General features: G+C 41.4%; 1 protein-coding gene across 1 annotated transcript in view; it reads right to left on the bottom strand.

The window, feature by feature from the left end:
* Positions 1-14,687, bottom strand: part of ADAM9 (ADAM metallopeptidase domain 9) — a 123,489-nt gene that overhangs the window by 23,176 nt on the left and 85,626 nt on the right. Inside the window, exons 8-11 of the mRNA XM_066593380.1 lie at positions 6,695-6,766; positions 4,822-4,991; positions 1,948-2,029; positions 1,038-1,171 (exon numbers count right to left, since the gene is read on the bottom strand). Coding sequence (XP_066449477.1) covers positions 1,038-1,171; positions 1,948-2,029; positions 4,822-4,991; positions 6,695-6,766 — 458 coding nt within the window. The remainder of the gene's footprint in view (positions 1-1,037; positions 1,172-1,947; positions 2,030-4,821; positions 4,992-6,694; positions 6,767-14,687) is intronic.

Raw genomic sequence — 14,687 nt, 5'->3', positions numbered from 1 at the left:
ACATTCCCTTTAAACCAGACGACCTTCGTGATACTTGTACATGGAGCGCCGAGTCAACAGCATGTGCTGCGGTTTACCATAATTGCTATGCTTCACCTATACTATCAAGAACAAAACCGAACTCCAATGGCAACACTGCAATTAAAGTCAAACTGTGTGCTGTGAACGAACAACCTAACAGTGAATCAATGGATTTGCTAAATAGGAGGTTTTGTGCCTAGGGAGAGAGCTGTAAGTCTACATGCTGCTGGCAGGGTGAAGTTGGTGAGGCCGGCCCCTGTGACTTGCATCTCCTTCCCCTAGTCAAACTTCAAAGTATCTTTCCTCTGAAACACCGCAGCATTTCAGAACACCACATACACAGGTGCAATGCTCATAACTGCCCGGGGTTCATCCTGCATGAACCTGGTGACAGATTCCCTTTATGATAACAATAGCTTTTCAATGGCAAAAGATAACTTGCCACAGAAAGTTATCACAGTTAAGTTAAACTTTGCTACATCTGTGGATGATCAGGGCAAAACTTGGAGACCCTCCTGCGCTATCACATGGTAATGCTTCTGGTTGGAATGCATCCTAGTGAGGCCAATAATTTTACCTTCAGCAATAGGAGCGTGGAGATGAGCCTTTGCTGCTGTTATACTTGCTACCATAATAGTTAAAGGGGTTGGTCCCATTTGAACACAGTCTCGTATAAATGAGGACCCACGTGCGATAGGCCTATTGTCACCGGCACTGCAGCTTAAACTCCTGGGAATTGAAATAGCACCTGTCTACTGTGGGTGGCTGCACATAACGCCGCAGCAGAAATATGGAAACACATAGAACCTATTCGAATGCATGAAGAGTCCTGTAGAGCAGGAGCTAGAGAGAAGTTTCTGAGCCCTTTATGACATTCACAACGCCATATGAATAGGGGTTTCCTAAGGACACACAGCCTAGAACCATGTAGGCCTTTTCCAAGCTTTGACTCTGTTAACATGGCATCCAACAATTCCCGGTGTGTAGATGTGTTTCTCCTATAGATGTAGACTTACGAGGCTCCAGAGTTCATGATGCAGTATTTAGTAGAGCAGCTACAGCCTCTGCCGTCATCATGGTTCATCCCCAAATTGTGACCCAGTTCGTGAGCGACGATTGAAGAAAAAGATGCCGTATTCCTATGTGAGAACTAGAGAAGGCGAGAACACTTAGTTATCAATTGTAGAACAAATGTAAGAGATTGATCATCACTTCCAAAGAATCAGTGCCCCTCTCCTCGGTGCTCATGCTGCCATATTCTGCTATGTATATGTGATAAGCTTCTCTATATTAGGCACCCTCAGCTCGCTTTTACTGACACATAGTTGCAAAGCCCCTGTATTGACATAAAGTTAAATACTCTGCAGCCACCACTATAGGGAACTAAGCAGCTTACTGTAGACTGCTTTATTAGTTCAATGTAGAAATGACATGCAGTGAGCTCCCCCTAGTGGTGGCAGTAGGCAGCCAGAATGTTTTAATTTAACTTTGTCTAATATAAGGAAATTGGAGTTACTTATCACTTCTGAGCACTCCGATGTTTTTTAAAAATTTTTACATAGGCCAACTATCGCTCATTTACCCAGCAATTGGACTATATAAAGGAACCAACGCTTGTTTGTTGGCTTATTGGCTAGTTCATGCAAGCAGAAAAATGCACCCGTGTAAACAGGGAGATGTACAGCTGGCCTATTGGGATGAAAGACCGTAATAGCAATTGCTCATTTCCATAAGCAGAAGATATATTAAAAATTAAATCAAGAGTGAAATCTAACAAAGGCGCAGGCTGCAGCTCTGATTCTTCCCATACTTTACCCTGCAGCTTTGCTTGCTCGCAAGCTCAACATGAGGTAGATAGCAGATCAGATGACAGACTCCTTGCATGGATTCGACTATACAAATATTAATACAACACTATATTCATACCACATTTATTCCACCTGCATGGCCCCTGGAACACACGGTGCCCACAAAGGCCATTCCTGCTGTGCCACCAAAACCTTTCTTCCTGCAATCAATCAATAAAACAATGTAGTTAACAACAACATTTAAACACAGCATGCTATAATATCCCTCTACCGTGATAGCCAAAGATATAAAGCCAGGTGAAAAGGCCAGTGTAAGAATTGTTATTGTGACAGACTATATATTATTTAGCCCCCAAGATGGTACAATGGTCCAGCAGTTTATTATATACATAGGCTGGCGTACATAAAGCTGAATGAGCCGGTCACCTGCAGGTATCTGTGTATGTACAGATATAAAGTGCCCTAAGGAGGTTGGGGGATACAGTGGGGTGAAGGGGGGCAGGTTTCCAAAGGGGGAATATAGACGTGGGATAAATGGAGAAGAGTTAGATTAGGAAATAGGCCTCACTAAAGGCATGTGTTTTTAGGGTGCGCTTACAACTGTGGACATTGGGATTTAACCCGAATGTCTAGGGTAGCCCATTCCAGAGAACTAGTGCAGCTCGGGAGAAATTTTAGAGTCGGGAGCAGGAGGTTAAGATTAGAGAGGAACTTAAAAGGAATCTGTCACCTACTTTAATCTGAGTCTGGGGATGTAAATGTTATACTTCTCTCCTCAATCATTCCCCTAGTGTCAGAGCAGTAGTTCACCCATTCTAATTTTATAATGGGAAGACTACTTCGCAGCGGTGGCTTCCAGCGCTGACACCGTGGGGGATGACAGGGAAAGTAAGTACAAAGCTTACATTCCTGGACTCAACGCTTCACCTACTTTTAGCCCATAGGCTTAGCTCATAGTGCCTCTTTAATCTACGGTCACTAGCACAAGTAGGGTGATAGACATAGAAGAAAAAGGAGATATGGGGTGGTGCAGCAATGTGGAGAGCTTTATGAATGAGAGTGAGGAGTATAAAAGTTGTATTCCATAGTTGATGGACAACCGGTGCAGCGACCGGCACAGGGTCGAGGCGTCGGTGCAGCGACCGGCACAGGGTCGAGGCGTCGGTGCAGCGACCGGCACAGGGTCGAGGCGTCGGTGCAGCGACCGGCACAGGGTCGAGGCGTCGGTGCAGCGACCGGCACAGGGTCGAGGCGTCGGTGCAGCGACCGGCACAGGGTCGAGGCGTCGGTGCAGCGACCGGCACAGGGTCGAGGCGTCGGTGCAGCGACCGGCACAGGGTCGAGGCGTCGGTGCAGCGACCGGCACAGGGTCGAGGCGTCGGTGCAGCGACCGGCACAGGGTCGAGACATTAGTGTAAGGTAGACAAAAAGACGAGCCTGGTTGCTGCATTCAGAATGCATTGCAGAAGATGCAATAAGAAGATTAGGAGACCCGTCCAGGCACTATGTTGACAGCTCAGCAATTTAAAAGGGTATTATATAATGCTTTATTTCCGCTTTGGCGGCGCTACAGGAAACTTGAACACTTGCTACTCGATTAGCCCTCAGAGGTGATCACTGGTGGTCTGAACAGACAACACTCTACTGTTGGTGCCCTCTCCTAACTAAAAGTGGATTGCTGAAAGTGAACAAAACCATCTAAGGGTGACTACCCACTCCAGTTTTTTTTCACTGCGAAATTCGCAGCATTTTTTTCCTGCAGGGGTCTATAGGACTTGTAATGTTAAAATCGCGAAAAATCACAATTTACCGTGAAATTGCAATTTTGCGTGATCGCAATTTTAACATTACAAGTCCCATAGACCCCTGCAGAAAAAAAAACGCTGCGAATTTCGCAGTGAAAAAAACTGGAGTGGGTAGTCACCCTAAGGATTTATATTTACGGAATTCTATCTTAGTGGAAAATGTTCTTTATAGCTATAGGATAAGAACCATTACCACCACACAGCCAGCAGATGGCACTGCTATCACCACTAATACTTTCAATAGAGAAACAGAATGCTATGAAGCGAGTGCTCCCCGAATGCACTTATTAGGGGTCTCTACTGATGATGTACGGGATCCTCATATTACAGATTGTGATGGTATTCCTCCTCCTCTTCTCTCTCCTTTAACTAAATCTCCATTACTAGGCTGGGGTAGTGCCTGGAATCATGACAGAGCCTCACAAAATGCTGCAGCATGACTTGCACTGATAGGAAGCCAATTCTCTGCAGTTGCACTGACCTTTTAAAAGGGTTGTGCCAAGTTATAAAGTTATACCCCATCCCAGTGGATAACTTTATAACCCGCCACAACCCCTATAATATTGCTACTAAGGGTAACTACCCACTAGCGATTTTTTTCCCCTGCAAATTTTTCCAGATGTCTGTGGGGCTTTCTAATGTTAAAATCGCAATGCACCAAAAACGCAAGTTGCCATTTTTGTGTTTTTGCTGCTTTTCGATTTTAAAATTAGGAACGGAAAAAAAACGCTAGTGGGTAGTCACCCTAAGGATACTTTTACATGGGGCCAAGAATCGGCTTGCTGTAGCGAGTGCCGATCGACAAAGCATGTTGATCGCAGCTCATTCACTACGATTGACACACATCAGAAGATCACCAGTATGGGGATGAAAAATTGTCCCCATATATATATAAAATTAGTCGGCTGCACCTCTCCCTGTTAGATGTGCAGCCGACATGTAAGCATTATAATGCTTGCTAAAAAGACACAATCAGCCGATAAGATAATTAGCAAATTAAGAGAGGTGGAATATTGGCAATGGAATGGTTGTGACCCCATTGGCCTGTGTAAAAGGCCCCTTAGCTCATCTTGACAGGGATAGTCCAGGAGCATCTAATACAATAGAATACTTCCGCTATGGGAGGTAGGACAAAATGTGTTAAAATGACAGACTCGGCTCTGCTACATCAGTGCAGGTTTACTTACAACACAAGCTGTGCACTATCATGCCTGCGCCGCGGCAGAAGTTGTGTCTCACGCCATTGCACAAATCTTCCAAGCACTTCTGCAGCAGATCCATCGATATTGATGTGATTCACATTGGTCCAGATCTCCAGCCCCACCAGGACAATTCTGATATTTAGCATCGAGTACATCTAGAAAAAGAGACAACCAGCTAATCTCCAAGGAGGGCTAGGAATGGCGGTTGGGGGATCTGAGTAGTTCATGCAGGGGTGTTGCTAGTGTCTTAAAAGATCAGGAGCAGAAGCCCCAAGGAGTCCCCCCACCTCCAGAATACTGCCATATGGTGCTAAATAGGCCGTGCCTAGAGGTTAGTAGTGCACCACACCGTAAAAGTGACAGATTTTGTACCCCAAAGAGTAATAGCGATCCTCTCAGTGCCAATAGTAATGGTGTTCCTTTTAGCACTGCCACATAGCAATACCCACTGTTATTCCTCCTCGAAAGTAAAAATGCCCCTTGTGTGCCCTCTCAAATGTAAGAATGTTAATGTTTTGTGTCCCCACAGGAAGTAATAAAGCCCCTGTGTGCACCCTAGAAAGTACTAGTGCCTTTGTTTTGCACCCTAGACAGTAAAAAAGCCAATTGAAAGCAATAATGTCTCATGTGTGCCCCTTAACCCTTTCCAATCCAATTTGTATCCTGGTTTTCCTAGGGGGCTTACTCTTTTACTGCCGTTATACAACGGCGCTATATGCTGGCTAAAGCCAGTACTGCATGAGGTAACACATTAGATGGGGTCCGACAGCAGAGAGGCTGGCAATATACAGTAAGAGAACCCCGACGGATGTCTTCCAACATTGGAGCTGTACAGCTTTAAATCGTAATGTCTTCAGAGGTCAGACAGTGGATTGGAAAAAGGGTTAAAACTAGTGCATATGAGTCCCCTTAAAAATAATGCCCTGCGTGTACCCCTGTAAACATAATAATGCCACCTGTGTGCCTCTGTAAACATAATAATGCCACCTGTGTGCCCCTTTAAATGCAATAATGCCCCCCTAGTGCCGATACTCAGTAATGATGTTCCCTTAGTTCTTTGGACTCAGAAATGGTGTCCCTCTGTGCCCCCAGTTAGTTATGCTCTTGTACCACCACACTCTGTCATAGTACCCCCAACTCAGTATATGTGCCCTCTTTGTGCCCTCACTCCATATTAGTGCTCCCAAACAGTATTGATACTCCCTTAGTAACAATGTTCCAGCTTTTTTCCCTTTTTCTATCTAGGCACTATGGAAGAATGATGGAGCAGGGAGCCAACGGTGCAATGAGGATGCCGAGGGAGTTAAAAGTGGTTGTGCTGCCAATGATGCAAGGCCCCAGACAAAAGGTTTAGGGCTTAAGCCCAAATACCCAGTACTAGTGATGCCCCTAAGTTCATGTATGAGCATAAAGCAAGTTCTATATAGTCCCAACAATTCCCAGGAAGCTCTTAGCGGTCAGACCTCTCGCTCTTCCATCCCCCTGCTCTCCTTCACCCAGTCTTTTTTGGGTCCCAGGATACCTGGTATCCCCAATGCTCGGGCAGACAGGCAAGTGACAAAGGGAGCACCCCTTCCATTTGTCAGCACTATGAACAGCAATGAATAGGTTAATCATAATGAAACCAGTCCATTGGCTCAGGTGTCACTAGCTAAGTGCCAACGCTCATGCCAGCAGCAAAAAGACAGGGGCAGGTGGGGGGAGAACTGGCACACCGTGAGAGGAGGAATAGGAAGATGGATATTAAAATCCTTGTAAATCGGCGCAGTCTTGAAGGACGTGAATAATCAGTGCTGTGACGGGAGGTGGTTACAGCTGAAGGAGTAATAATAATGGACTTCAGCCTTTTCATACTTACACTATCTAGGTAATTAGCCAGCTCCACCATCTCTGCTCGTACCGCGGTGGCGTTCCGTCCCAAAAAGTCATACTGCAAAACAAAACAAAAAAAAAGTTAAAAAGGCGGGCAACTAGATAAAAAAATGTATAGATAGTCTCTTATATGCCAAGCCTGGAAAACTTGGCAAAAAGTGATCATAGTAAGTGATTCTGCTGCAACACTTGGGCTGTAACGGGGACGTGTGCTGTCCGTAGAATTCCATGGGCAGCAAACAGCCTGAAAATATGCTAGTGTGCGCCTCGTCTTAGAACAAGAACAGCACTTTAAAGCTGTACACACACGTGATTATCGGACCAAAAAATCATAGCAAAATTTTAATGATAAAGAACATTTTTTTTCCACTCGGTTAAACAGTCCAACTAAAACAAACAAACAAAAAAAAAAATCAAAGCATATCCGATTTTTGTGTGAAGTTCTGACAAACATTTTCCCATTCCAGTCATCGGTGCAGTTTAAAAAAAGTATTACAATCACATGATGCAAGTACAATTTTTTTAAAGACATGTAACCATGGAGACAACAAAAAAAAAAAAGAAAAATCGGGATACATAGTCTGCATGTGTATTTTTTTTTTTCAAACGCATGTGGAAAGCTGAGGCAAAACGGATGGAAATCACATGTGCCAATCGCAAAAAATATATGAAAAAAACGCATGAAAAATCTGGATTTTTTAAAAAAAGACCTAAATCGCAATTGCTTGTGTGCATACACCTCTAATACGTTGCAGCACAGTTAGAAATATTGTGGATGTCTGCTTAAGACAGGGGCATTCAAGGCGCACAGTGGAGGGATCGTAAGGTGGTACATAGGGGTCATTCTGGCTACCAATGGGAGGCTGTGGCTTACACCAGGGGGATAATTGTTTCGGGGCACACTGGCTGGTACTATAATAAAACCTCAATCATTTGTTCAGAGACAACGCCTGCTGTTTTTTTAAAGATGTTCTGCAGCAGCTGATGTGCACTATAAGGAATAATGTACTCCTTGCTATAGACTAAGAACATTAAAGGTTCTGTGACCTGTATATTGTTCTTGTGCTACTGGGATACAGTACGGGACGTACCAATATGTAACCTGCGCAGTATCTGCCCCCCGGTGCAGAGAGGAGGCCAATGAAGGGAGGATATAAAACAACACGGAGGAAATATTTGCTGACGGTTCGGATTAGATATTTGGATGTAAAGGCCAACTAACTGCGGCAGGAGTGGTGTTACCAGGATCCTTGCTGTCAGCGTATGGACACTGTGTTCATAGATTACGGAGATTAGGGGAGAAAGGGTGGGACGCTGACACAGGGCGGAAATAGCCAGGGGAATTGTGAGAAATGATCCAATAACAGATGTGCAGCCATATAATATCACAATGCAGTGCGCTGCAGGGAGGACACAATGTAAAGTTAACTTAGGCCCTTTTATTAATTCGACTGAGTGATTGTCAACTTTGGTGATGCTATTCCAATAATTCTAGGGGTTATCTGGTTTATAGACAGTGATGACCTCTCTGAAGAATAGGCCATCAATGTGACCCCCAGGATTCAGTATAAAGGGGCCGTTCGGATGGGGTGAGCTGTAGTTTCAGATAAGCACACATGGGTGGTGTGATGCTGGGTACTGCGGTGAAGTATAGCAGATACTGCGACATTTCACTCTATCTGATCCCTAACACCCATACCAATCAATACATACATAGTCAGTGCTTCCTTCAGCATCTGTTGTCATCCTCTGTATACATTTTCTGTTAACGCCCTCGCTGACTTTTTGTTTTAATCAACATAAATACTGATCCATTACTAATGGTAGCCGTAATGCAGAATACTATAATACTGCCCCCTACGTACAAGACTGCAACTATCATAGAATCATAGAGTTGTAGAGTTGGAAGGGACCTTCAGGGTCATCGGATCCAACCCCCTGCTCAATGCAGGATCACTTAATCATCCCAGACAGATATTTGTCCAGCCTTTGTTTGAACGCTTCCATTGAAGGAGAACTCACCACCTCCCTGCTCAAGTTTTTGCACATAGTAGCAATATAATAGTAGTTATATAACTACTATACCAGAATATAACTACTATAATACAGCCCCTATGTACAAGAATATAACTGCTATAATACTGCCCCCTATATACAAGAATATAACTACTATAATACTGCCCCCTATATACAAGAATATAACTACTATAATACAGCCCCTATGTACAAGAATATAACTACTATAACACTGTCCCACTATGTACAAGAATATAACTACTATAATACTGCCCCCTATGTACAAGAATATAACTACTATAATATTGCCCCCTATGTACAAGAATATTACTATAATACTGCCCCCTTTGTACAAGAAAATAACTACTATAATACTAATTCCTATGTACAAGAATATAACTACTATAATACTGCCCCCTATGTACAAGAATATAACTACTATAATACTGCACCCTATATACAAGAATATAACTACTATAATACTGCCCCCTATGTACAAGAATATAACTACTATAATACTGCCTGCTATGTACAAGAATATAACTACTATAATACTGTCCCCTATGTACAAGAATATAACTACTATAATACTACCTCCTATGTACAAGAATATAACTACTATAATACTGCCCCCTATGTACAAGAATATAACTACTATAATACTGCCCCCTATGTACAAGAATATTACTACTATAATACTGCCCCCTATGTACAAGAATATAACTACTATAATACTGCCGCCTATGTAAAGAATATAACTACTATAATACTGTCCCCTATGTACAAGAATATAACTACTATAATACTGCCCCCTATGTACAAGAATATAACTACTATAATACTGCCCCCTTTGTACAAGAAAATAACTACTATTATACTGATTCCTATGTACAAGAATATAACTACTATAATACTGCCCCCTATGTACAAGAATATAACTACTATAATACTGCCCCCTTTGTACAAGAATATAACTACTATAATACTGCCCCCTTTGTACAAGAAAATAACTACTATAATACTGCCCCCTATGTACAAGAATATAACTACTATAATACTGCCCCCTATGTACAAGAATATAACTACTATAATACTGCCCCCTATGTACAAGAATATAACTACTATAATACTGCCCCCTATGTACAAGAATATAACTACTATAATACTGCCCCCTATGTACAAGAATATAACTACTATAATACTGCCCCCTATGTACAAGAATATAACTACTATAATACTGCCCCCTATGTACAAGAATATAACTACTATAACACTGCCCCCTATGTACAAGAATATAACTGATATAATACTGCCCCTATGTACAAGAATATAACTGCTATAATACTGCCCCCTATGTACAAGAATATAACTACTATAATACTTTCTCCTATGTACAAGAATATAACTACTATAATACTTTCTCCTATGTACAAGAATATAACTACTATAATACTGCCCCCTTTGTACAAGAAAATAACTACTATAATACTGCCCCCTATGTACAAGAATATAACTACTATAATACTGCCCCCTATGTACAAGAATATAACTACTATAATACTGCCCCCTATGTACAAGAATATAACTACTATAATACTGCCCCCTATGTACAAGAATATAACTACTATAATACTGCCCCCTATGTACAAGAATATAACTACTATAATACTGCCCCCTATGTACAAGAATATAACTACTATAATACTGCCCCCTATGTACAAGAATATAACTGATATAATACTGCCCCTATGTACAAGAATATAACTACTATAATACTGCTCCTATGTACAAGAATATAACTACTATAATACTGCTCCCTATGTACAAGAATATAACTACTATAATACTGCCCCCTATGTACAAGAATATAACTACTATAATACTTTGTCCTATGTACAAGAATATAACTACTATAATACTGCCCCCTATGTACAAGAATATAACTACTATAATACTTTCTCCTATGTACAAGAATATAACTACTATAATATTGCCCCCTAGTACAAGAATATAACTACTATAATACTGCCCCCTAGTACAAGAATATAACTACTATAATACTGCCCCCTAGTACAAGAATATAACTACTATAATACTGCCGCTATGTACAAGAATATAACTACTATAATACTGCCTCCTATGTACAAGAATATAACTACTATAATACTGCCCCCTATGTACAAGAATATAACTACTATAATACTGCCCCCTATGTACATGAATATAACTACTATAATACTGCCCCCTATGTACAAGAATATAACTGCTATAATACTGCCCCCTATGTACAAGAATATAACTGCTATAATACTGCCCCCTATGTACAAGAATACAACTACTATAATACTTTCTCCTATGTACAAGAATATAACTACTATAATATTGCCCCCTAGTACAAGAATATAACTACTATAATACAGCCCCCTATGTACAAGAATATAACTACTATAACACTGCCCCCTATGTACAAGAATATAACTACTATAATACTGCTCCTATGTACAAGAATATAACTACTATAATACTGCCTCCTATGTACAAGAATATAACTACTATAATACTGCCCCCTATGTACAAGAATATAACTACTATAATACTGCTCCCTATGTACAAGAATATAACTACTATAATACTGCCCCCTATGTACAAGAATATAACTACTATAATACTGCTCCCTATGTACAAGAATATAAATACCATAATACTGCCCCCTATGTACAAGAATACTATAATACTGCCCCCTATGTACAGGAATGGATGTGAGCATGCTGGTTATTTTTTTAGACAATTGGAGATTATTAAAGATACAGAACAATTACTATTCAGTTTAATGAATCATCATCAAAGCTTTTGCACTTCTGACTAAAAACCACATCCGTCCAACAGAGAGATTGTGAAATCTGTCATGACTTTGTTATGTGTCATACGCTGTAAGAAATCCAAATGCTGAGTGTTCTAGCCTCTTCTGCAAGGTTTTCCAAAGTTTGTACAATGTTGTGAGGTTAAGAGAAACACACAGACCACCTAGTGGCTATTTCTAGTAAGGAGCTCTTGCAGTCACATAGGAAGATTCCAGAACCTCTTCCACCCCACATTTTATGCACTGAACTCCTGAATGCATGCTTTCTGTTACCAAGTGCTACAAAAGAGTATGGGTCAGTAAGGGTATAGTTCCTCCTTAGGGAGATCACCTAGAAGGTGTGAGGAGAGTTATAAGGACATGCATGCTCCTCTGGGAAATATGTAAATAGAGCAATGCCTCTACAGCACCACCTATTGCAAGGCAGCATTCCTGCAAGTCAATGTCAGACTTTTTAACAAGCCTTGTAACAATGACTGGGAATTGTGAACCAAAGCAATTTCCTGGCTCAGTTAGGGAGGTCTCTAGATGTGGGTCAGCAGTAGAGATGAGCGAACCTACTCGGCAACGCCCCTTTTTCGCCCGGGCACCGCGATTTTCGAGTACTTCCGTACTCGGGCGAAAAGATTCGGGGGGCGCCGTGGGTGAGTAGGGGGTTGCAGCGGGGAGTGGGGGGGGGGGGGGGGAGAGGGAGAGAGGGCTCTCCCCTGTTCCTCGCTGCTACCCCCGCTCCGCCACGCCTCCCCCCGCCGCCCCCCGAATCTTTTCACCCGAATACGGAAGTACTCGAAAATCGCGGTGCTCGATCGAGTAATTACTCGAAACAAGTAGGTTCGCTCATCTCTAGTCAGCAGGTTTCGGCGTGCCATACAAAAATTCAAGTTATTGCAAGCGCTCTCTGAATGTAGAAAAGCTCGCCACACCTATCACCAGGCTTATCAGGCACCATCTTGATGGCGAGATTTTTGTTTTCACTTTCACATCAATCCCATACAGTTTCTTTGGTAGATCCATGTAATCGCCTCACACAGACTGAAAACTTGACTAGAAACTCAACACATAAACCCAAGTAAATGCGAGCAATAATAGGGAGCTAGCTACATAATGAATAGAAAAAAAATGTCACCGGAGTGGCCCTGTAATTATTCCTGATGAGACAGGTGTTCACTAATAAAAGATTTAACCCCATATTGACACAGGACGTAAATTTAAGATCCGTGCATTCAGGGTTTGTACTGAGGAGGGATCAGAAACCGCTCCCGCTCCATAAAATGCAGATGTTGGCTGTTTCGCACAGCTGTCAATAGCCTCGAACAACGTTAATCGTTCCCAAACAGCCCACCCGTAAAGTGATTGTGAGCTAACATTTGGATACCGTAGCAGTCTGGGGTCTTCTAAAGGTCCCCAATACTGCCATGGCTGATTGCCCATCAAGTCATGCCTGTGATGTGGCTTGATAGACTGTCTGTCAGATCGCACTATAATGTAATACTATTGTGTTACATCGTACTACAGGAGTGATTAAGCATCGCAAGTTCAAGTCGCCTATGGGGACCAAAAAGAAAAAATAATGTAAAAATTATTTTTACAAATTTTTTATTATTATAAAAAATAGAATGAGTAAATTTAACCCCCCCCCCCTTTATCTAATATATATAATAAAAAATCAAAACACTAAAAAAGAAAAAGCATATTTGGTATTATTGCTTTTGGTATCAAAGTCCAATCTATTAAAGTAACTCGTTATTCGTCCCGAATGGTGAACATTGTCAGAATAAAAGAGACATAACACCAGGGCTGTGCTTTTTTGGGTCACCCCATCTCCAAGAAAAATATGTAATAAAAAGCGATCAAACAGCTGTATGTACTCCAAAATGGTACCAGTAGCAACTACAGGACATCCTGCAAAAACAAACCCTCGCACAACTAAAAACATGGAAAAATCAAAAAAAGTTATGGCTGTCACAAGATGTCGGTAGAAAAGATTCAAATTTTTTTTTTATATATTTTATTTTTTAAGAGTAGTACAGCAAAACAAATAATTCTATCTATCTATATATATATTATATATATATGTGTGTGTGTGTGAAAACCCTCACTGCCTGACTGACTACTAATTCTCTAACTTCCTGGTGTCGTACAAACGTAAAAATGTGGTCCGACCATTGTTTACGTCCTAAATAGGAAAAGTAAAGGGCTCACAACTTGATTATTGACTGCCAAGTGCAAAAATATTGGCACCCCTATACAATGTAACTAATCTAATTCTCTAACTTCCCAATGTTGTACAAACTTGAAAGTTGGCACAGACAGACATTCTACAGGTGCTAAATTGCAAAAGTAAAGGTGCCACAACTTGATTATTCAATGCCAAGTGCAAAAGTAAGTGCACCCCTGTGTTATGTAACTTCTCGCTGTTGTACAAACATGAAATTTGCCACGACCATTCTTTACATCTAAATAGGAAAATTAAAGGGGTTGCAACTTCAATATTCAGTTCTAAGCGTGAAAAACTGTAAAATCTGTGATACATGAGAGAGTTCTTTTCTTAGAAATCATAAAGCCTAGGGAAAGGTTTTGTATACTGAGAAAAATCTACCTCACCTCTATGTGTATATACACTGAGGAGAATCTACCTCACCTCTCTGTGTATATACTGAGCAGAATCTAATGCTCCTCTATGTGTATATACTGAGGAGAATTTGCCTTACCTCTCTTTGTATATACTGAGCAGAATCTAATGCTCCTCTATGTGTATATACTGAGGAGAATTTACCTCACCTCGCTGTGTATATACTAAGAAGAATCTACCTCACCTCTCTGTATATATACACTGAGGATAATCTACCTCACCTCTCTGTATATATACACTGAGGAGAATCTACCTCACCTCTCTGTATATATACACTGAGGAGAATCTACCTCACCTCTCTGTATATATACACTGAGGAGAATCTACCTCACCTCTCTGTATATATACACTGAGGAGAATCTACCTTACCTCTCTGTATATATACACTGAGAAGAATCTGCCTCACCTCTCTGTGTACATACTGAGGAGAATTTACCTCACCTCTATGTGTGTACATACTGAGGAGAATTT

The sequence above is a fragment of the Eleutherodactylus coqui genome, chromosome 2 (assembly GCF_035609145.1).
Source record: "Eleutherodactylus coqui strain aEleCoq1 chromosome 2, aEleCoq1.hap1, whole genome shotgun sequence".
Lineage (NCBI taxonomy): Eukaryota > Metazoa > Chordata > Amphibia > Anura > Eleutherodactylidae > Eleutherodactylus > Eleutherodactylus coqui.
This window is presented reverse-complemented; position numbering and strand designations above follow the sequence as displayed.